Consider the following 23,301-nt stretch of genomic DNA (forward strand, 5'->3'; position numbering starts at 1 on the left):
GCATCAAACACATTGAATATCTTACGAATGAATTCAGGAAAGGTTAAGTTACGAAATTATTTATGTTATGTATTACTTCTCTTCTGCAATTGTTACAACAAAAGAGTTATTTCAGCTTGACTTTTGTTTCGATGTCAAATAATAGAAGAATGCTTTGTTAAATTAAAATGAAGAAATTATTTAAAATACAAAATAATTAGGATTTCACATAATCAAAAACCTTTTGGAAATCTTTTTCTTCTGTTGGAAAAAGGATAGAAAAGAGCAAAAGCACGAACAATAATGGAAGTTCCTCTTGAAATTTCAAAAGCAACTTCAAAAGAAGAAGATGACAACCTTGGAAGCGGAAAACAACAAGCAATGGGCGTTAACGACAACAAGATTCAATAAATCTACAACAACAAAAGAATTTGATTATCTCCAATTACGAATTTGAAGAGAAAAGAAAAAACCTTCAAAATAAGAAATGAATGAAAGAAAATCAAGTTGAAAGCAAAGAAGCCAAAGGGATGAAGGGGAGCAAATGAATGATGGAAAGCAAAGGAGTCAGAAACACACTTGCTCTTTCGAAAAAAGAAAAAGAATAGAAGACATTACATATTCATCAAAGGGATGCAAAACCATTCTTGTTAATTCTTATGAAAATAATGAAGAAAATGGGAAAATATGAAAAATGAGGCGTTAAATGGTTTTGATGGCAACCAGCAGTCATTGTTAAGAATTTTCTGAAAAAGTCAAGGATTTATCTTGAATGAAGTGAAGAAGCTCAAACTTCTACTTTCCTCAAAATGAAAAAAGAGTGAAAAAGAAATTGTGTTCATTGCAGAATTGAAACATGTGAAATTAACTTTGGAGAAATATATTGCATTAATATTCCTGTAAGTTGAAAATACGCTTTAATCAATTTTATTGCAATGCATTTCTTATTTTCCTTACGACAAGAGAATAATTTTGAGATTTTCGAATTGGTTGCGCCACAAGACTCATTTGTGAAACTGAAACAGCCCAAAAGCATTGGAAAGAGTGAATACATAGCTTTTGCATCAAACTTCGCGTTGCAATATTTTTTTGAGCATCATATAGCATTTAACTACAATTTTTTTGCGAGAAAAGAAAACGAATTTGAATCGAATTCAATGAAGTTTCGTCAAGACAGCCAAGAACGGATATCAAGGTCTCAAAAGAATTACTACACCTTTACTCCGCTATAAAACCAACATCCACTCTTCGGCAAAGTGAGTTGTTGTAATTTTGAAATAATAATAAAATAGCATGGATCAAAGACTGACCCATAATAAAAATACATATTCTTAAAATATTAAAAATAACGATTTCATGGTGAAAATGCTGTTAATTTCAATAGCATTTCTTTTAACTGAACGAAAAATTCTATGTCAGGATTTCTGCGAGTCTGCGGGATTTGAAGTCATCTGTACAAGTAACAATTTCAATTATGAGAAATTTTTTCCTGCGCAAAGAAATAGATTTCCGAATGAAGGATTGAGAAGCAAAATCAGTGGTAGTATTCGCAGCGAATTGTCTTCTTCATCGCACAAAAAAATCACGAAAGAAAATGAAGTGACAGAAAGGAAAGTCTTCGAAAATGAGAAAAGCAAAGAAGGAGGATTACCTGAATGCAAAAAGGATTGCAATTTGAAGAACCAAGGACAAATCATCGATAGGCCCTCAACAATTCTGAAGGAATTTAATTCAAAGGAAGGAGAATGTTTGATCAAAGGATGTTTTGATTTGAAGAATGCTTCAGTTGGATGGAGTGGATTGGAATTGGTATCTGTGAATGGAAAGAGTGCAATTTGTGGAACTGAAGGAAGCCGAGCTGCTTTAAGAGGCTGCAGTGTTGTAATGAGTTGCGGGGTGCCTCTTTTTGAAATGCATGAGAGTTATGCATTACTGGAAAATATCACATTGCAATCATCAAATCCATTATCGAACGAAATTCCTCCGCTTTTCTCATCGAAAGGCACAATCAACAAGGCTTCTAATAAAAGCCATCTTTCTGTCCGTTTTTCGTGTTTTTCTTCCTTTTGTATCTCCTCAGCTCCTTTTCTGGCTTCTCCATTGATTGAGAGTGTTTCACTCGCTGATCTGATATTTTTCAACATTTCAACAAAACCTTCAGATTGTTCATCTCTCACTGCTTCAATTTATAAAACTCAATGTTTTATGCAAAGTTGCTCATTTTCGTCTGTTTGTGATGTGTATGATGGTGGGATTGTTCCTTCACTGAACAATCCCTTGGCTTCTTTAACTGCCTCAAACACCTCATTCGTTGGGTGTTGTCGAACAAGTAATGTTGAACACATCGGAACAGAAGAGGAAAAGAAACATCCAGGGAGAATAAATGAAACAGACAATGGCGCAAATACATTCACATGGTGTGAATGGATAGGATCAAATACAACAGGAACAGATGAGACTTGGCAAGATGGAATATCAAGCGGAGGGGCAATAAGTATGTATGGTCATCCAAATGGAGAACTTTCTGTTTCACATTGTGATTTTAATAATTGCTATGCATATAGCCGTGGAGGAGCGGTTCTTTGTCATTCAATCAAATCAATTAACATCAATAATAACACTTTTAATGCATGCACTGCTCAACACCAAGAAGGAGGAGGAATTCATGCTTATTTAATTTCAACATGTGTTCTGATCAGTAGATGCGAATTTCAAAATTGTGAATCAAACCATAATGGAGGAGGGCTTTATCTTGATTGTTTTCAAGCATCCAGAACAGAATGCTTTGAAGCAGAAGTTGGGGAAGAAGAGAATGCATACATATTTGACTGCAATTTTTCAACATGTTCTGTTACAAATAATCATGGTGGAGGCATGTATTGCAGAAGTGTGCCTGCGGCACAATTCAAAATGAGAAGTATACAGTTTATCTTATGTTCAGCACAATCGCATGGAGGAGGACTCAGTTTTTATCCAAATGGAACAACAACACCAACTGATAAAATTTTTTGTTGTTTTTTATCATTTCATAAATGTGAATGTAGAGAATCATTAATTCCATTAGGTCATGATTCTGAATATTCTGATTCTTTTAATTTATATTTGGATTCAGATAATCCATTCTATGAATGTTGCACAACAAACACAGATGACAGAAGAGTGTGCTATGCATATAACTACTCGAATTCAGGTGATTGGATATATGATCAAACATCAAAAAAATCTTGGCTGAAGGACAAGACGATATATGTTTCGGTGAATGGGAATGATGAATATGAGCTATGTGGAACAAATGAGTCATATCCGTGCCTAACAGTGAAGAAGGCGGTTGAGATGTGTGAGATACAGCTGGCGTTATCAGTCACACTGATGGAAGGGAATCACGCAAGTGAGACAGAAACAATTAACATTGGAGAAAAGAAGATTTCAGTCATTGGGAAAGGGAGGACGGAGAGTTCGATTGGAACAGGAGCGCTTTCATCTGTAGGAACGCTGTTCAGTGTGACGACGGGTAACCTTGGTTTATTGCGCATGAAGGTTGATTGCAACTCAAATGCAAGCCCTTCTTCACCGAGTGTGGTTGTGGTGTCTGATGGGAGTGGGTCACTCTCATTGGAGGATGTTGTGATCACTACGAGTGTTTCTTCAGGAAATGTGATTTCTTCGTCAGTGTTTGTGGTGTCGCTGTCACAGCTGTCGATGGTTGATGTGGAGATCATTAATATGAATGTGTCAAAACCCTTGTTCTCTGAGCCAGATCTACCATCTTTTTCATTATCTTCATCTTCATTTTTTTTGGCAGGCACAGAATCAACAGAGAGCATTCTAGCAAATGTTAATGTGAAAAATGTGAAGTTGACGAATGGAGATGGGGTGGTTGTGGCAAAAAGTGTGAAGGAAGGGGAGACATTTGTGGTCAAGAATGTGACAATCGAAGATTGTGAGTGCGAGGATGGAAGTGGTGGTGGGATCAAAGTTGATTTATCATCGTCTTCAAGCAAATTGCGAGCAGGGACTTCATCAACACCAGAAGGCGAAGCAACAAAATTCAACAGATGCAAATGCAGTGGATATGGAGGAGGGATGATGCTGCATCTTGCTGATAGCTCATTTGACTTCTCAATATATACAGTTGACTTTGAAGGATGTACAGCATCATTGGGAGGAAATTATCTGTTTGTGAATGGGAAAGATTCTAAGAACTGGGGAATAACAACAGAAAAGCTGAATATCGAAAATGACAATTCAAAATTCAATGAGCTGGTGGGATGGGATCGGAGTGACACAACAATGGGACAATTCCCGCTTAATGTCTTTTTGGACATATATCCAGATGCAGCGCATGTTGGGAAGGCAAAGAACAATCTGGGTGGATACAACTCGTGGTTCTGCGGATTTGATTATTATCCGTGTGCCACCATCACGCATGCAGCGCAGGTGAGATATGCAGACACAAACAAGAACATTGAATTGGATTCAGGATTTGAGCTTGCGGAAGAGGTTGCAATGACTGGCGAATATGAATGGAAGGTGTTTTGTATCACAAAAGGGATGAAAGTGAGCGTGAAAACACCAGATAATATGGAATCCGAGTTCTTGATTGAGGTGCAGAGCGCGTGCAAAATGGAAAACATCAGATTTTCACTTCCAACAGAGCTGGAAGGAGTGAAATCACTGATTTCAGCCAACTCAACACTCCTCACGCTCACAGACTGTTCTGTTTGTTGCTCCTCAGAGAATACAGAAGGTGATGCAATTGGATACAGCTTTGTCAGGGCAATTGGAAGAAAGCTGAAAATGGAAGGTTTTGTGATTGAAGAAAGTTCACTATTTGGAGTGCACTCGTTGGTTGAGCTTGCAAGTGGTGTGGATGCTGTGGTGTGTGTGGGATGCAATGTGAGCAACGTTGAAAAGAGAAATGGAGATGGGGGATGGATGGATGGGGAAGTTGGGACAGAAAGAGATGAGGGAAAGAATGGGATAATTGTGATTGAAGGATGCAATGTCAAAGGGTGCAGCTGCTGTGGAAGAGGAGGGGGGATACATGCAAGTGTGAAAGGAGAAGGAAGTGTGGTAGTGAATGGGACGAGTGTGATTGATGGATGTGAAGCTAATGATTTTGGTGAAAGAGAAGGGAGAGGTGGAGGAATGATGGTTGAGATGGGAAGCAGAGATTGTGGATTGAAAATAGAGAGTGGTGTGAAGTTTTCAGTTGATGCAGACAACATTGCAATGTTTGGGAAGGATGTGTTTGTTTGTTGCAACGCAGGGATATTGCTTGAGTCGAAAGTGAATGCAACTTCATTTGGATTTTTTGATGCAAGAGCCATTCCAACAGTTGTTTTGGAGCTGAGTGGGAGTGAGAGTGGGAATGAAGACGAAGTTATTCCATTGTTTGTGTATTTGTGTTCAATGGGATCAAAGCTGATTGTTGATGGGAGTGGAGAATGGTCATTGGACCACAGCCGATGTGGATTCGAGAAGTTTGGGTGTCTGACGATTGACTATTGTGTGAGTCAGAGAGCGAACATCAACATTCATGAAATCGAAGTTGCTTCTGTGTCTTCAATAAAGAATGAAATGAAAGTGGCTTCATGTGATGTGATCCTATCAGGGAAAAGAGAATCAGTGGAAGAAGAGAAGATGAGAGTGGAGGTGAGTGATGAAGGATCAGCAAACCAAGAAAGGTTTATTGAGTGCACAAGTTCACTTTCAGTCAACTACATCTCTTTTTCTGTGGATTCTCCTCTGAAAAACGCAAGAAAAGCATTTATTTATTCATCGCTGTCAACACTCACAATCGCAAACTGCTCCATTTCATTTGCAGAGGAGGCACTGACAAATGGGATGATTGGATACAGCATTATTGACAAAAAAGGAGGGAAGCTGATTGTTGATGGATTTGTGATAGAAGAGGAAGTGATGATGACAATGAATGGAATATCACCAATAACGATGAAAAATGGAACGGAACTGGAGATGAAGAACAGCAGAGTGAGTGGAGTGGAAGTGGCAGGTGGGAGTGGAGGAGGATGCTTGAACGTGGAAATCAATGAGATGGGGAATGCGAATATTGAAGGATGTAATTTGTCATCAAGATGCTCAGGTGGAAGTGGAATGAAAGGAGGAGGGGTGATGATATCTGTTGGAGAGAGAGGAACATTGAGAATGAAAAACGTGAAGTTTGATGGATGTGAAGTACCATCAATGGATAAAGAGGAAGGAGGAAGAGGAATTGGAGGAGGGATGTTTGTTGAGCTTCCTGAAGAGTTTGGATTATTTGTGCTTGAAGGAATGAAATTTGAAGGATGCAATGCCTGGAAAGGGAAGAATGTGTTTGTTTCAGGATGGGATCTGAGAGAGATTATGTCAAACGAACAACTGAAATGGGAGATGAATGAAGAGGAGTCAGAATCATTGGATGAGTTGTGTGGATGGGAAAGGAAGACAACAGGAGAGGGATATGTGATTCCGCTTGTTGTGTATTTGTGGAGCAACTGGAGTGGGAATGGGTTTGTTTCGAAAGAGAAAGGAGGAGATTTCAGTGGGTGTGGATTTTCAGAAGCACCATGTTCATCGATTGACCATCTGAATGCCCTTCGATATTCAACACCTGGAGAAGGGGAAACACACATCAGCATTGTGGGATCAGGGCTGTTGAGCCATTCCATATCATTTTCTTTTATTTCATCATCAATTTTAGAGTCGCCAAAAGTGGTGACTGAAGGGACAAAGAAAGGGACAGCTTTGATCGTAAGTGATGAAGATGAGAATGATCTGAATGATTGTTCAATGATATCATCGAATGTGAGCCTGTCATTTGTCAATGTCTCGTTCACCAAACCAACCATCACGACCCATCATGAAGTGTTTATTGAATCCTCTGGAACAAATTCATGTTTGACAATTGTTGATTGTTCATTTGGTTCATTGACAGGGGTCACAGAGACAGCAGGATATTGCATGATAAGAGTGAATGGAGGGAGCGTTTTGATTGAGAGATGTTCTTTGAGAATGATTTCTGATTTGAAAGGGTTGATCTGTTTCAGCCCAAGTGCAACAGAGGTGACTGCTCAGAACGTGAACGTTTCATTTGCTGCTGTGAAGGAGAAAAGCCTAATTTCGATGTTTGAAGTCAGCAATGCAAATGGAAAAAGAAATGCACATATTAATAGCAATAAACCTGTTTTGAGGGTTGTTGGGTGCTCATTTGCAAATATCACAAACGAAGAAAATGGAGCAGGTGTTATTGATGTGGGATCATTTGAGCATGGAGTGGAGTGTGTGATTGATGAGTGTTCGATGTCGAGTTGCAAGAGTGGTTTGAGCATCGAAGGAGGGGGAATGAGAGTGGCGTTAAAGAGTGGAGAATCAATTTTAAAAGTGAATGGCAGCTCTTTTTCAATGTGCAAGTGCTCAACTCAATCAGGGCGTGGTGGAGGGATGTATATTGATGGAGCAGACCCAAATATTAATTATGCAGTTGATTCTCAAATTCCTCCCCTTCGATTTAAAATAGCAAATATCTTGTTTTCTTTGGATGAGGCATTTGTGGGAAACGATATTTTTGTTAGATGCAAATCGATTGCTCATCAGATCAACGAAACTCTGTTTGCTTTGAACTACAATCAGGATTCTTTGAATTCAAACAACTCTATCTGCGGGAACGATTCAGAGGGAAACACTGATATAGATCTGATTCCGCTCATCACATTCTATTATTCGGCACAGGTGTTTGTGAATTCAACAGGAACTGATGACAGGCAATGTGGAGCTCAGAGCAATCCATGTCTCAGCATCAACTGTGCTGTTGATCACATTCAAGAAGGAGTGATGAATGCGATTCTTATTGATGGAGAAGGGGCTGTGACAAAGGAATGCGTGATCGGGGATCTGGTTGTGAATTCACTCAAAAAGACACAGGCGATTGTGAAATTGAACTCCAAGATGGAGAAATCATCTGATAAGGATTGCATCATGGAGTTTATAAATGAATGTTCTGTGGAGAGATGCTCATTTCAGTTTGAAGAGACATTTGAGTCAACTCACAATTGCCTTATGAAAGTGAAGAACGGATCTATGGAGATACAAAAATGTGAATTCTGCTCAACCGAAACTGAATTAAAAGTGAACAGTTCAATTGTGAATGTGGAAAGAGGAGAGCTGAGGATATTTGATTCAGCATTCAGGAATCTTCATTCATCGGCATCATTGCTTTCATTTTGTGAAGAGTCAAAAGTGGAAGTGGTTGAGATGTTTATCACAAACATTGAATGTGAAGGCGATGTGGTTGTGGTGGGAGGCAAAGCGAAAGTGGAGATGAAAGAAATAGCAGCCAATAATATTTCATTGATGAAAGGAGGAAGTGCAATGAAGATTGAAGGAATAGAAGAAGATGTGAGTGTTCTGAATTGCTCATTTGGCAAATGCACGAATTCGAAGGAGAAAGGAAGCATGGCTCAGATAAGAGAAGGCAGAGCAGTGAGGATTGAGGCATGCGTGTTTGACGGAGAAGGGAATGGAGAAGGGAGTGAAGAAACACATGAGAAAATGAACAGGAAGGAGATCTGTGGGTGGAATGGATCATTGGTTGATGTTGAAAATAGCAAAGTGGAGATGAAAGAAACAGCAATCAAAAATAGCAAAGTTGGTGGATTGTGGGTGAGTGGAGGTAGTTTGGCGATTGAAAATGGAAAGTTTGAGAACAACAATCCATTCATTGAGGGATATCCATCAGCTCGAAGGAATGCGATCTGCACAGGGAATGGCGAATTGAATGTTGTGAGTTTGAAAGGGGGAGATGGAATCGAGAAAAACACATCACTTTGGATAATGGATGAAGGATGCAAATTGGGAGGGATTGCAGGAGAAAGAGCATCTCCCTTCTTTATTCCTGTTCTTGAAGATGTGCAGAATGCAACCAAGCCATCAGGCGAATTGAAGTTGATCATTCATGGGAAGCTGCTTCTGCCATGTGATTTGTCAGTGAAGATAAGCATGAAAGAAGGAGATGAAGAGGAAATCGTGAGAAAAGGAATTGATGAAGAAGACTGTGTGTCAGAGAATGAAGTCCATTCAACAATTTCTTTGGAATTGCTCAAAGTGATGGAAACAAAAGCTGAAGCGAGCATGAGCATTCAATTTGGAAAATCCAATTTACCATCATTCACAGCAGAATTCATCCTGAAAAATAGAAGCGAAATTCAGCCCAAAGGAGATGAAAAACTTGTTGAAGGAGGAAATAAAGAGAAATCTTATTGGATGTTGATTGTGATTGTGATATTTGCTGTATTGTTTTTGATTGTTCTTGTTGTTGCAATAGCCTTTATTATTCGTTGGAAAAAAGCAAAGAATGAGAATAAAGATCTGAGAGAAATAGTAAATGATAACATCAGAAAAGATCCGAAGGCATTTGAGATGGTGACAATGGAGATGTCTCCAGAGGAGCAATGGAGGAGAGCAGAGAGAGAGGCAGAGAAGAAGAATGAAGAGAGGATAAAGATGGGAGTGTATGCGAAAAGCTTGGGACACTCAGAGTCATCACAGTATCTGCTGGCTGAAAGTGGCTCCACAGAATACATCCTTGGAAGAGATTCAGACAAGATTCCTCAATGGATGCTGGAGAAAATCGATGAGAAAGAGATCGAGTACGAAATGAGAAAACGAACACCATCACCTTCCATCTCATCCACTTCAACCACAGACACTTCAGATTCAGATTCAACATTTGTTCGAGGAGAGGATCTGTGCCCAACCACTTCATCAATGTCGAACTTGGTGGATGCAATGGCCTGCTCATCTCCTCATGAGAAGCTGATTGTGGATCTGCGAGATTCATTATTCATGTTGCTTCATGGAAGGAATGAGAAGAAAGAGATGGCAATTGGCACTCTGCAGGAGAGGGAGATGACAGCTGCCCAGATCATGTTCTGGGTGGCAAATCTCGCTCTCCACTCTTTCGATGAGATGGAAAATCCACTCCAATCTCTTGCCAATTTGAGTCCTCACATTGTGCTCTTCTCAGAGCATATGGTCATCTGCATTGTGATGCACTCGGATTTATCTTCTGATGATTCTGATTCTTCATCCATCTCATCCTCCACCATTATCACTTCCTCATCTGATGATTCAACCATCAATAAGAATGGCAGAGGCTCACCACCGCCATCTTCAGCATTTGAGGAAGAGGATGACTTCAAAAAAGAGTGTTTGAGGTGGAAGGCGCCTGAGCTGCTGAATGGCGCAAAGACGCATGCAACGAAGAAGACTGTTGCATTCTCGATTGGGATGATGCTGTGGGAGTGCCTGACGCTGCAGATCCCGTTTGGGGAGTATGAGGCTGTGGTTGCAGGAGATAAGATTGTGAGAGGAGAAAGGCCCGACACAAGCAAGACGATTGAGACGAGCTATTGCGAAGTGATAAAGGAGTGCCTTTCGGTTGACCGAAAAGAGAGGCCGACGCTGGTCGGGCTGAAGCGGGAGTTCATTGGGCATTTCCCAGCAGGCACAGTCATGCTCACCGTGTCTGATGCAATCGACTATGAAGCAGTCAGCTTTGTTGAGGATCAAAGGCTGTCCACTGGGCAGATGATGAGCTCGGAGCAGTGACAGAGCTGCTCGTGAATCACAAAAAAGAGAAAACAGCTAAAAAGATCATTTTCATGTGCTTTTTCCGAATTGTTCGCACAACAGTCCCTTCTTCATTTTTATATTCTTGTAATATTTGAATTTAATGTGTAACTCAAATTCTTGTTGTTTTCTTTTTTTTTTTTTTTCTGTTTGTATATGCTTTTTTTTTGTTTGTTTTGTTTTGAAATATGCATATCAAAAGCAAAAACACAAAAATGTGGATATTCAGATGTGTATTTAGAAATGATCTGTTTTTTTGCCACCATCATCCGCAGTCTGCATTTCAGTTCGTTTATCTCTCGTTCAACTTGGTTCATTTCGTTTTCTGTCTTCTCTCTTTCTCTCTTCACTTCTGCTTGGCGCTGCCCTTTTCGCCCAATTCGCGCCAATGCAGACTGCAACGATGAAAATTCCATCTGTTTTGCACTGAGTGCTTTTTGCAGCTCATTTAGAATGGCTGCTTCTGGTAGTCTTGAACTTGCTGAAGAGGAAGAGGAGGATGCTTCAGTTGATGATGTGGATTGCATTGATGAAAATGAGTGTGCCTGAGTTGTTGCTCGAAACGGAGACGAAATTGCCGAGTCTGAAGGAGATGGGTATTGCAGAGAATGTTGTGACACAGTTTTTGGAGACGAGGAAGGAGAAGAAAGAAGTTTCGTGTGCAGAGATCCTGGAGGAGATTGCAGCGATTTCGAATAACTTGTGGGAAATGAAGGAAGCACAGAAACATCAGAGTGATGTGGAGAAAAAAGGGAAGTGGGTGTGTATGATGAAGAAAACGATGCTGATGGATATGATGATCGAAGATTACTTATCGATTCAAGTCTTTTCTGGTGTTCTCTGTCTCTTCCCCATTCCCTCTCTCTTTCTCTTTCTCTTTCTCTTTCTCTTTCTCTTTCTCTCTGTCGTTCATATTCCTTTTCTCTCTCATATTCTCTAGCTTTTGCTCTTTCTCTTTCCATCCACGATTTTTTCTCCTCTTCTCTCAAATTCTGTTCTTCCCTCAATTTCTTGTTCAAATAATCCACAGATTGCTTCAGCTGTTCTTTTTCATCATTTGCATCTCGTATGCGCCGCTTCAATTCTTCCATCTCGTTTCCCTGAGCTTTCAGCGATCTTTCCAGCTCATTCTTTGCTTCCTCCAGTTCTGCTTTTTCTCCATTCATTTGTTTCCTTTCTGATTTCATCTCTTCGTTTTCCCTTTTCACCCCTTCCAATTTCTTCTCCAGCTCTTCATTCACTTTTGTCAAACTCTGCTTTTCATTCCTCCACTTCTCCTTCATCTCGCTCAGATCTGCCTCCACATTTGCCTTGTCTCGCTCCATCTTTCTTTTCCATTCAGCTCTCATTTCATTCGCAATCTCTCCCAGCTGCCTTTCTTTTTCTCGCTTGTCAAATTCCATCGCTTCTTTCATCCGCCCACACTCTTCTTCTGCCTCTCTTCTTTTCTGCCTTTCCTGCTTGTTTTCTTCGTTCATTCTATCAATCACTTCCTTCCATTTTTTCTCCTCTGCCTTTGTCTTCCTTTTCTCTTCACTTTCAATTTCCCGCTCTCTTTCCCTCCACCTTTCACGCCACTCCTTTTCCATCTCTTCCTTCTCAATCTCGTTTCTGTTTTTCATTTCTTCAATTTCTCTTTTGCAAGCTGCAAGCGCTTCCTGTGTTCTCAGCAGTGAATCCTCTTTCTCTTTCAGTCTCTCGCCCAGCATCTCTTCTTTTCGTCTGACTTTCTTGCCTTTCCTTTTCTCTTCATTCTCTCCACTTTGTCCTTCCACATCTCTTTTCTTTCATGAGCCTCTGTCTTTTGCCTCTTCCACGTTTCTTCTTTCCATTTCCATTCGTGCTCTCTTTTGTCAGCGTCTGTGACTTGCCGTGCAAGCATTTCTATTTTCGTCTTCATCTCGTTCAAATCACTTCGAAGCATCACAATTTCAGAAGAGGACGATGAAGTTGATGAAGAAGTTGAATAGGATGCTGTGGATGTTGGTGAAAAGGAAGAAGATGTGTGATTGGGTGCAGATGCATCAGACGAAGGATACGTTGCAAGTGTCTGCCTCATTCGATCTGGTGATGTCAGCGGTGCAGATGTCGATTGCATGAAGTGCTGAGACGATTCAACTTGATGCTCAAACTGGCGGGGAGACAGCGGATGAGAAGTGGGAAGCGGAAGAGAATGCGGATCAGACTGATGCAACACTTCTGAAGAAGGGAAATGTGAAAATGGATGAGATGGTGGAGATGACACTCGAAATTCAGAGAATTCGAAGAATCCCAAATATTCATCGTGTTCTGACTCACCACGTGTTCTGTTGTTTCTCTCTTCATTTTCTCTGCTCTTATTCTCTTTTTTTCCATAGCGGAATGGCAGTTTGTCACTTGGTTTTGGAGAGATCGATGAAGATGGAGATGCTGAGGAAACAGAAGAGGCAGAAGGCGCAGAATAATCAGAATCCTCATCCTCAAATTCATCAGTTGAATCGCATCGCTCTGAAGAGCCGGGAGTTTGCAACGGATGTGAGTGGTTGACAAGACTGTGCAAGTTGTGGATACGTTGAGAATGCAACATATGAGAATGGCTCATGTGCTTTGTTTGCTCTTTCTCCCCTTCAGCTCGATTCAAGTGATTTGCAGTGTGTTGCTCCGCAGAACTTGTTTTTGCTGAAGAATGCGAATTCCTTCCGGCTGAGCTTTCAGAAGGCGATGCTTGGCTGCTGGAAACGTGTGGCTGCGATGTGCCTTTTCCTCGGTTGATGTTTCATTCATGCTTTCTTCATCGCGAAATCTGTCTTTTGATGAGATGTTCCGTTCTGCTGCCTTTTCCTCACCTCGCACTTCTTCCTTTTCCAATTCCAGATGAATCTCTCTTTGTTTTCTTTTCATGTTTTCTTTCGCATTCCTTTGCTCATCAAATTCCTCGTTTTCATGAAATCTGTTTTCCAAAAAGTTTCTGATCGATTTCTCATTCTTCCTTTTCGCTTCTCTGTTTTCTTTCTCTCCTTCCTTTTCTGCCTTCTCTTCAAGCAGCCTCCGCTTCAACGATTCAGGTGAAAGCAGAAACGACGAAGACACTGAAAATCAATTTTAATGTTGAGATTAAAAAAAGAACAGAAAATTTTAAATGTGACAAATAAATACTACTTTTGTTCAGAATGCTGAACAAACAAACAATGTTGAAATTGAATTGTAAGTAAATTGTTGTGAATAAAAAGTCGGGAAAGAGCAAATTTCATCTGACGCTTTTGAAGATATCACTGTTGAAATATTTTTTCAAGTTGAATTATTTTGTATTGGACGAATGATCTTTTTTGTTCATTTCATCATTTATCAAAGCTCACTGATGAATCCAAAACTGAAATAGTTCAATAAAGAACTATATTCAAAAAAAGAAGATAGAATCCATATTAAAAAAGACAACTGGTGCAAAATTCTTGCATTTATGAAAAAATCAAAGATTTGTTCCGAACTATTTCTGCCATCGAATAACTGCAATTCTGACATTCAAGTGAAAAATAACATAAAGAAATATTTGAAAGATGAGAAACATATTCTTATGTCAACGACGGAACAAAATTCATAAAGCAAAATATTTCATCCCAACTTGTTACAAAAGAAATGTCAAAAAAAGTGAAAAACTATTTTATATGGTTATAAATTTAATAAAAAGAAAAATGAATAAAAAAACCATTCACACGCAATATTTATTACTTCCAGAGAAAATAAATATTATCAATTATTTTATCGAAGATTTGAAAAAGCAAATTCATAATTTTTCAAAAATTCAAAAAATTGTTGAAACATTAAACATTAACTAAAAGTTGATAATAAAACGACAGTTTGAAAATCAGGCTTTCGCTTTTTTCGAAATTTCACAAATTTTTCAGTTTATTTTCAGCTTATCAATCAATGATAAAAACTTTTCTTGCAATTCTTTTGGTAATGTTTGAATTATTGAAGCTGAACGATTCAAAAATATGGAAAAAGCAATTGCAAATTCAACCCATCCTCCTTCCTTGAATTCGTTCAGCATCCATTCCAATTCTGTTTCCTCAGAGCAAAAAGCATTGCAGTCGTCATCAAAAAGGTTGGACATCCATCCTTCCTTTAAAATCTTTCTCCTCATTTTGTACTCATCAAACAAAATTTTCGTATGCTTGCTGTTCTGCACATGTGAACAGTCGCTGATAATTAGCTCAGTTTTATCTTCGGCTTCTTGATCTGAATCAAAAGGCTCATTCATAAATGAAAGACCAGCAGCATTAGCCTCTCGTTCTTTTTCCAAAGCGTCCATCCAAAATGAATTTGTGTTCGTTGAAAGAGTTGAAATAGACATATCGGAGCATCCGTTTTCAAATGGGTAGCGAGGAATCCACCATTTGAGAATATCTCTCAGAATGCAATCAATTGGCATTCCTGTTATGTTCCATTTATCCTTAAAGTGTTCTTTTTCTTTGATTGTTATTTCATCTCTTTGAGCAATTTGAGTGTGATGTTCGTTGTCATTTATCTCAGAGGAAAGCAATGAAAGCATTTTGTGAAGAGGAAAGTCGATAAGTTTGCAGAAAAAGTACAATGGACGGTATTTACGCTTTCGCAATAAAATTTCAACTGCGCAACATACAACCAATGTGCAATCTGCACATATCTAAAATAAAAAGAAGAAGAAACAACGATTATTTGCATCCAAAAAATCAGATAATTTGAAAAAACAAAACATCAATATTTGAATATTTTGCAAGTAAAATACAAACCTCTAATTTTTTTGGTAAATAGTCAGTCAACAAAATGTGTGTGTGATTATTTGACATTCCAATTTTACTGCTGACAATCATCCACAAAAGTTGTGTATTTGATTGAAAGTCTGTTTGCTTTGATTCCTTTTTCTTTTTCTCTCCAATCGGAGTCTTAAAATCTCTCAAATCAGTCTTTGTATTATCTCCATCAAAAGTTGAATCGATGGCATTTCCTCTTTCAATTTCTTTTCCGCTCTCCTTCTGTTCGTCCTCTAACCATTGTATTCCTGATCCTCGAATTACATAGCGCGTTAGTCCAACAAGCGAGGCATAATCTTCCTTCTCCAAACACTCGCACGCAACAGCAACGGCAATAGAAGCAGCACATGAAAAGGAAAAGCATTCATCAAAGAACCGAATGGTGTGACTGAGAGATTTGGTATCGTTCTCATTCAATGACCACAAGCACATCGAAACAAGTCCGTTGATTGAAGAAAACGTGAAAGAGCCATCTTTCAGTTCTTTATTTAGTTCATTTGTCTGATTTTGCACAGGAGATGAACTTGAAACGTTCGAGTTCTGATAACAAATTTTCTTTAAAATTGAAATCACTGCTTGTTGATTTGCTGAAAATGAACATTGCTTTCCTTTTTTCTCTAGAACAGACGTTTGAGACTCATCTCTTTTGAGTCCTGTTCTTCTCATCGAATCTTGTTTTCCTTCAAACGAGCTATCACAGAAGATTGCAGAAGGAGAAGGAATGCACAACTGCAGGAACGGATTTTCACTTGCGATTCTGCTTATAAGAGATAGCAAAGGTGGCCAATTTGAAGGTGCAAGTCGACGTAAAGAGTCGATAAGTATTGTATGCGCATCGTTAAATAAGCAAAGAAAAGAAATTGTAGTCAGAAGTGAAGGAATGCATTGAGCTTGATTGATTTGAGATTCATGCGACAATTCGATGTCCGTCCACATATCATTCTCATTATCTTTGCAAGCATCAATTGTCGCTTTGTCAGAACAGTTACTTGTGTACGGCTTGCATTCATTTGGTGTTGAAGAATTATAAAAATCGCGAATGGCATCTTCAGTTAACAGCACATCATCCATCTTTAAATTGTTGCTTGAGAACGCAGCATCACTCCATTTCTGTTTTGTAGCTCGGTTTTCGTTTAACTTTTGTACGGTCTTGTTTTGATTATTTTTGCAAACTGTGTTAAAGTGAATAACAGCCGAAAGTACTTCCATCAATAGCTTTTGTCTGAATTCACTTGCATTCAACCATTCATTGCACACTCCACTCTGGCACCCTGTGCGATAAGGTGAGACTGTCAATGAAAACGCAGCCAATATAGCTTGTATCAAAGGAAAATAATCAGTCATTTCATCTTTTCCTGAGTTGATTGACTTCAATTGTGAATTTTGCAGCAGAAGAGCGTGTTGGATAAGGAGATGGTACAAAGAAAGAGGCCGGAGGGCAAATTGATGGGGACGGGACAAAACAGACGGAACAGAAGCAGGATTATAAAAGCAGCAGTCTGATTGCTGGGCATCTTGTGGGGCACTTCCAGCAGCAAAAGGCTGGCGAGACAGATGCTGCTGCATCAAATGAGCACACGGCCTATTTGTAGAAGTCTCAGCTGTGATGAAGATGGATGACTGCATCAGACAAAGCGGTGCCTGTGACTTCACTTGCGAAGGGAACATGATGTCAAAGTTGACACACCCGCTGTCTGCAGTTGCTTCAAGTGACGGCTTAATCATCCAAGTAGTAACTCCCATTTCATCGTCTTCCTTTTGTTTTTTGCTTATGTTCGCTTTCATGGCTTCTGAAAGTAACCAATCAAAGCTATCTTCACTTTCATAGTTATCGGCTAGATAATCGCTGTATATTGTGCAATCATCTTCCATCGCACTTCCACACAAGTTGCGATTGACAATGGCTCTGTTTCTGCATTCAATTGCCCATAGCTGAGTATTCGCCAAGCAGCACCAGGCAGCAACAGAACTGAGCATAACAGCCTTGTTGGTTGAGGTGTCGATGAGTGCAAGAGACGAATCAGCACAGCGCACAACAAACACATGTGGTCTCTGGCGGACAATGACAGCAGTTGGCAGCGGAGAACTGACAGCAGCAGAAGCAGTCAGAAGACTCGAAGTTGCTTGCGGGGAATTGACAGGAGTTTGTATTGCTGTTTGGTGCTGGTGCTGTTTTGTGCTTGCAGATGCTAATTGTGTAGAAGAGGCGGAGTGAGAAAGAGGAGACGGGGCAGGAGACAATGAAGAAGGAGAAAGCGATGAAGGAGAAAAGAATCGTTTGAGACGAGTCGCAAATGGAGTGCTTGAATCCTTCGGTGTTTTCTTTTCCTTTTTGTGCTTTTTGTCATCAGTCGGTGGAGTTGAAAGCGGAGTTGGGGGCGAAGAAGCTGTGTGCGATTTGTGCAAGTTCGAAGGGCGTTTGGGAGTTGTCAGTGTGGAAGATTGGGTCGAAAGTGACTGAGCTTGTCGAGTCTCTGTTGCCGATGTTAGCGGAGATGAAAGAGGATTTCTTGCATTTCTTTGAGTTGTGGTTGATGAAGGCATTTGGATGGCTGGTTGTTCTTTTGAAGGGACGGAATTGTCGCTTACAAGCACAAAACCAGATCGTTCCGCTAAGCCTGTGTCTCTCTGAAAAGTAATTGGTGTCAAGCCTGGGTGAATTGGAGTGGCGCTGACAATAAATGACTTCAGACGGTTATTTGTTTTTCGCTTGCAATCGTTTGATTTGCTCGTCATTTCTATATCGAGTGAAGGGAAAGTGAGTCTGCGTAAATTCACAATAACCCGCTTCCCATTCACCACAACACCTGATCTTGTTCTGTCTCTTTCTCTTTCGTCTTCGCCCAGCTTCTCGATTGATATGGACACTGCAAATGGTTGAATGAAGGTGATTGGCAAAAAGGAAGAGGAAGAATCAGACTGGGAAGAAGAAGATGATGATGATGACGACGACGAACCAGTTTGACTGTCAATAAGCATCTGAGGTGTAACAGCGTCTGAGCGAAGGACGATGTTGAAGTGCTTTTCGTCTGGGCACACAGACAAAGAAAGAGGCGCAAAATGCGATGGAAGCGGGGCGACTGCATGCGATCGATAGGAAGCAGGAAGAAGAAGCGGATCTTTTAAGTGGGAATGCGAAGAGGCTGAATGAGAGGCAGAAGAAGCCGAAGAAGACAAGGCAGAGGCAGTCTGATGAGACGAGCGAGAGAAAGAAGAGAGCGAAATGCGGCGCGAGTCGTCAATCGCCTTCCGCGTCAGAAGAAGTGGAATGAACACCACGTGAATGAAGAAGTCCTCGTTGGACTCTTTTGCCTTTTCTGCAGAGGCCAAAGAAGAATACAGAATGGAAGACTGAGCAGATGAAGCAGGAGAAGGCGGAAGGGACGAAGAAGAACGCGAAGGAGAAGAAAGAACGACAGGCGGAACAGAAAGAGAAGATGGAGTGAATGGACGCCTTGGTGTGGTCTCAATATCAGCAGAAGCAGGGAAAGAATAGAGGGAATCGCCCATTGTCTTGCTGGTGGTGACTGTTGAAAGAGGTGATGGAGAAAAAGTGGATGAGGAAGAAAGAGAGGAGAGCACTGAAGAAGAAGAAGAGGAGGAGGAGGACAATGAGGAAGAGGAAGAAGAAGAAGATGATGATGATCCTGTATGCGATCTTGTCTTCTTCTTCTTTGTGGTTGTGACGAGGATCAAGATGTCGTCGCTCAGCCACTCGGCGCTGATGATGCAGTCGTTTTCGAGAGAGGTGAACCACATCCATCTGCCCTCTCTCCACTGCTGAGAGGAACACGAGGACAAAAGAAGAGACTGGGCTGATGCAGGGGCACTGAGTGACTGTGAAGTGGGAAGAGAGGAAGAAGAAGAGGAAGAGGTAGAAGAGGTAGAAGAGGAAGAAGAAGAAGAAGAAGGAAGACGTGATGAAGTGTTGCTTTGACTCATATCTTTCTTTCCGATGTACAAAGCAACGCCTCCATCGCCGATGACTGAGAACGAAGAGAGAGAAGAAGAAGAAGAAACAAACTGGATGCGGCGAAGAAGGAAGATGAAAGGGCGAGGAATACACAGAGAAGCAAAAGCGTTTGATATGACGGCAGATGAGTGGGGGAGTGAGGGAAGTGGCTGAGATGGAGAGTGGAATGTGATTTTGTTGTTGAGTGTGTTGTTGTTGTTGTTGTTGTAAAGTGAGGTGAATGACTGAAATGTAGACGAAGTGATTGGAGAAGGTTCCTTCTGCAGTGACTTGATGAATGAAAGCAAGGGCTCGTTGGCTGCAGAGGATGTGTTCTGATAGGGCTGAAGAGAAGGGAAGGCCAAGTAAATGTGCTGTGAGTCAAAGAAGCAGGCAGCATCGCGTGGCTGGCAGATGGCGGTGGAGGAAAGAGAGGCGCCGGCGGACGAAAAGGAAGACGTCCAGAGGCCTTCCACTTCGACAAAGCAGCCCTTCAGAAAGGAAGCGGTGGAGAGGAGGAGAAGAGAAGACGAGGAATGCACCCAGATTGCAGAGACGACAGAAGAAGGAAGCTTTCTGGTTGAATTGGATTTTTTGGGTCTGTTTGAAATTTGATTGGATGAGTTTTTTTGTTGCAAATTATTGTGTGATTTATCGTTTGAACTTTCAATCAATTGTCCTGTTTCTGTTATTTTTTCTCCTTCTGTGCAACTACTTCCATTTATGCATTCATCATCATCATCATCATCGCATTCTTTTTCTTCACTCCATTCAGCAGCCTCGTCTTCATCAGCATCATCGTTTCCAGTGGCCATAATGTTCTGTGACAAGATGCTTATGCACTCACCGTCGATGACAGATGCCCCGTGGCTGCAGGCAAAGCCAACAGCGATGGACGAGACGAGAGGAAGCGGATGGATAGGCGGAATGGCACAGCGAGAGGGAAACACAAAGAAAGAGGAGGAGTCTGAAGATGATTTTTGTGGAGAAGATAAGAATTTGCAGGAAGAAGAAGATGAGGAGGAGGAGGAAGAAGATAATGAAGAAGAATCTTGTTCAGATGATGTGTCTTGTGGTTTGTGAGATGAAAGCGAAGGTAAGTGATATGCTTCGAAAGGGGTGGGAAACAAAGGAGGCGGAGAAGAAGAAGGAGAAAAAGGTGTTGTGGAGCGAGAAGGAGAATTTGAAGCAATCGGAAAAGAAGAAGAAGAATATGATGATGACAATAACATAGAATTGGTAGAAGAGGAAGAAGAAGAAGAAATGGAATGCACAAAAGGTGATGAATTTGAAGTGCCTGTTGAGAGGGCAGAGAAAGAAGAGTTCGAATGAAGAGACAGACACGAGGGAGACATCACCAGTTGCTGTGTGGCTGAATCAAAAGACTGCATCGAAGAAGACTTTGAAATGGTGTCGTTTGTAAAAGAAGAAACGGAATTAGTCTGTGGAATTGAAGAAGAAGAGGAGGAGGAGGAAGAAGAAGAAGAAGAAGAAATAGAAGAAGTGGCATAATATGAAAGAGCAGATGAATTGACAGAAGCAGCAGAAGGAGAGACAGAGTCCGCATTGCGCGAAAACGAAGGAGAAGAAGGCGGCGAAGGCGAAGAAGAAGGGGAATCTGGAAGAAGAATCACAGAAGGAGATGGAAGGGCGTTACTATTCAGAATTGAGGAATGGTATGCATTTTGAGAGGTTTGCTTGTCTGCTGCTGCTGTTTCAGAGGGAGAAAAGAGTTTTGTGTTTTTGAGAGGAGTTGGAGTGCTGATGAAAATGTTGTTTCTGTTTGAAGTTGATTGAGAAAATGTGTCTGATGAAGAAGATTGAGGAATGATTGGCGAGGAAAGAAGAGAAGATCTGGCAGGCGAGCTGAAAGAGAGGGAGGAATAAGAAGAGACAAGAGTTGATAGATTGGATGGCTTTGAAGAAGAAGCAGAAGAAGAAGAAGAAAGAACGGTTTCTGAAAAAGAAGAAGAAGATGATGATGATGATGATGAAGTTAAAGATGAAGTGGAGGAAGAAGATGAAGAAGATGTGAGAGAAGAAGAGGAAGATGTACCAAGAAGAGAAGGCAAAGGAAGATTAGGAACAGGATTAAGTATGATCGGGTTATATGAAGAGATAAATGTTGAAATGGGCATAGAATCAGAAAGTGCATAAGATGAAAGTGGCAAAGAAGAGGAGGAAGAGGAGGAAGATAAAGATAAAGAAGACGATGACGATGATGAAGATAAGGAAGAGGATGAGGAAGAAGAAGAGAAAGAAGAGGAGGAAGAGGAAGAAGAAGATGAAGATGACAAAAAAGGTACAGTTGAAAGAGATGGGCATTGTGACAGGAATTTCATTTCAAAAGGCTCAGTGGAGAATGACAGAGAAGTGATGGTGTATGAGTTTCTGTGGTGAATGTCGTCATCAGGGCACAAATCAATAGAGCGAACATAACTCGGGGCAAATGGCTTAAGAAATGGAGACAGCAGAGGCTGGATGAATGATTTGATGCATGATATCATGTAGTCTTCTGAAGAAGAGAGAGAAGAAGAAGAAAAAGAAGAAGAAGAATTTGATTCTGTTGTCAACGCAAAAGGAGAAGGAGCAGCGCTTTCCGGCAGATCTGCCGGTGGCAATGTTGAAGAATTGCATGTCTTGTTTGTGCGCTCCTTCTGGTTTGAATCTCCCCACGAGACAACAAAACGTGTCCACTCGCTCATCGCATACAGCGACACAACGCCATCAGCACTTCCAACAATCACGCGATGGAGTGATGATGAGAAGCGAATGGATGTCAGTCGCTTAAAAGCACATGGAAATGAGGTTAACGGTCGACGAGTAGGCATTTTGTGCATTTGTTGGATGGAGTCCCAACTGTCTGAGGAAACTGGCATGTTGGATGTGTTCATAGCTTGCTGCAATGAAGAACATAAAAATTCTGACAGTGTAGCTAATTCCTCGCGAGATATAAGAGGAAATGCGATGCAATGAGGAGAAGCTTGTGGATAGCAAAAAGAAGAGGTCTGAGTCGAGGAAATTGAACGTCTTTGTTGTTGAGCTGTTCCTGAAGATACATGTTCATTTGATTCAATTTCAACTTCCTTCGAAATAGTGACACGGTACGGTTGAAGGTCGTGTGGATGAGAAATTAGTTCAGTAAGTGGATAAACAAACGCTAATCCGCAATTAGTAATAATCCCCAACGAGTTCATTCCTATTCCGCACGAAATTTTTGAAATTCCGCATTTTTCTTCATCCAATTTATTTTCGTAAAAAAATTGAGAATGAGAAAAACAATGAAAACAAAGAGATTGCGATAAATTAATGTATAAAGTTGGTGTTGAAGAGTTCCAACGCACAAAAGAAATTCCAAGAGATGATGAATGTCCAACAAGAAATCCTTTTCCAGCATTGCATATGCAACAGCCAAAAGGAATTTGAAGACATTGCATGTGTTGAATAGCAATTTGATATTTCATTTGCGCTAAGGCATGACTACGAGCAGTTGATGAAGATGCAAAATGCTCCATACTTATAAATGATGATGGTCCTCTTCCAGTCGGATCTTTTGAAGTAATGACATATTGATCGATTATTCCTGAGTTCGTCTATTATTATGTTATTAATTAAGAAAAATGTTAAAAGATAAAAGAAATCTCAATGCGATAAAAAGCATACAATAACGGCAATCATCTTTCCATCAGAACTCCAAGCAAACTCCTTATTTCCCTTTGAACTCCAAATTTCTTGAGCTGTTCTTTTTAATGTACAAAGGATAGAACGTGGGGTATCAGTGGTCCAAATTGAAATGCTTGATTTTGTCAAAATTGCAAATAAACGACATGTTGGACATTCTTCGACTTGCAAAGGTGTCTCGTTTTCCGGAAGTGAATGAAAAGAAGAACATCCAATTGCATAAAACATTTACAATTTTAGAGATAAGAAGAATGTGAAAGAAGTGAAGAAGAAGAAGAAATAAAACAAAAA

General features: G+C 40.5%; 5 protein-coding genes across 5 annotated transcripts; 1 reads left to right on the plus strand and 4 right to left on the minus strand.

Moving 5' to 3' along the window:
- Positions 1-1,291: 1,291 nt before the first annotated feature.
- On the plus strand, positions 1,292-10,587 carry MONOS_11040 (uncharacterized protein; the record flags this gene model as incomplete). The annotated part of the gene is made up of 1 exon (XM_067863538.1): positions 1,292-10,587. The coding sequence occupies exon 1, from the start codon at positions 1,336-1,338 to the stop codon at positions 10,585-10,587; it is 9,252 nt and encodes a 3,083-aa protein (XP_067731515.1). The 5' UTR covers positions 1,292-1,335.
- Positions 10,588-10,638: 51 nt separating this feature from the next.
- On the minus strand, positions 10,639-12,230 carry MONOS_15289 (uncharacterized protein; the record flags this gene model as incomplete). Its single annotated transcript, XM_067868154.1, has 2 exons — positions 10,639-10,692; positions 10,818-12,230. The coding sequence occupies 2 exons, from the start codon at positions 12,228-12,230 to the stop codon at positions 10,639-10,641; spliced, it is 1,467 nt and encodes a 488-aa protein (XP_067731516.1).
- A 68-nt stretch (positions 12,231-12,298) lies between these two features.
- Positions 12,299-13,174, minus strand: MONOS_15290 (uncharacterized protein; the record flags this gene model as incomplete). The annotated part of the gene is made up of 1 exon (XM_067868156.1): positions 12,299-13,174. One exon carries the CDS (start codon positions 13,172-13,174, stop codon positions 12,299-12,301), a length of 876 nt encoding a protein of 291 aa, XP_067731517.1.
- Positions 13,175-13,224: 50 nt separating this feature from the next.
- Positions 13,225-13,838, minus strand: MONOS_15291 (uncharacterized protein; the record flags this gene model as incomplete). Its single annotated transcript, XM_067868157.1, has 2 exons — positions 13,225-13,676; positions 13,775-13,838. 2 exons carry the CDS (start codon positions 13,836-13,838, stop codon positions 13,225-13,227), a joined length of 516 nt encoding a protein of 171 aa, XP_067731518.1.
- Positions 13,839-14,133: 295 nt separating this feature from the next.
- Positions 14,134-23,238, minus strand: MONOS_15292 (uncharacterized protein; the record flags this gene model as incomplete). Its single annotated transcript, XM_067868158.1, has 3 exons — positions 14,134-15,250; positions 15,357-22,922; positions 22,993-23,238. The coding sequence occupies 3 exons, from the start codon at positions 23,236-23,238 to the stop codon at positions 14,486-14,488; spliced, it is 8,577 nt and encodes a 2,858-aa protein (XP_067731519.1). The 3' UTR covers positions 14,134-14,485.
- Between the last annotated feature and the right edge of the window lie 63 nt (positions 23,239-23,301).

The sequence above is a fragment of the Monocercomonoides exilis genome (genome assembly GCF_001643675.1).
Source record: "Monocercomonoides exilis strain PA203 chromosome Unknown scaffold11-1913109, whole genome shotgun sequence".
Classification (NCBI taxonomy): domain Eukaryota; phylum Preaxostyla; order Oxymonadida; family Polymastigidae; genus Monocercomonoides; species Monocercomonoides exilis.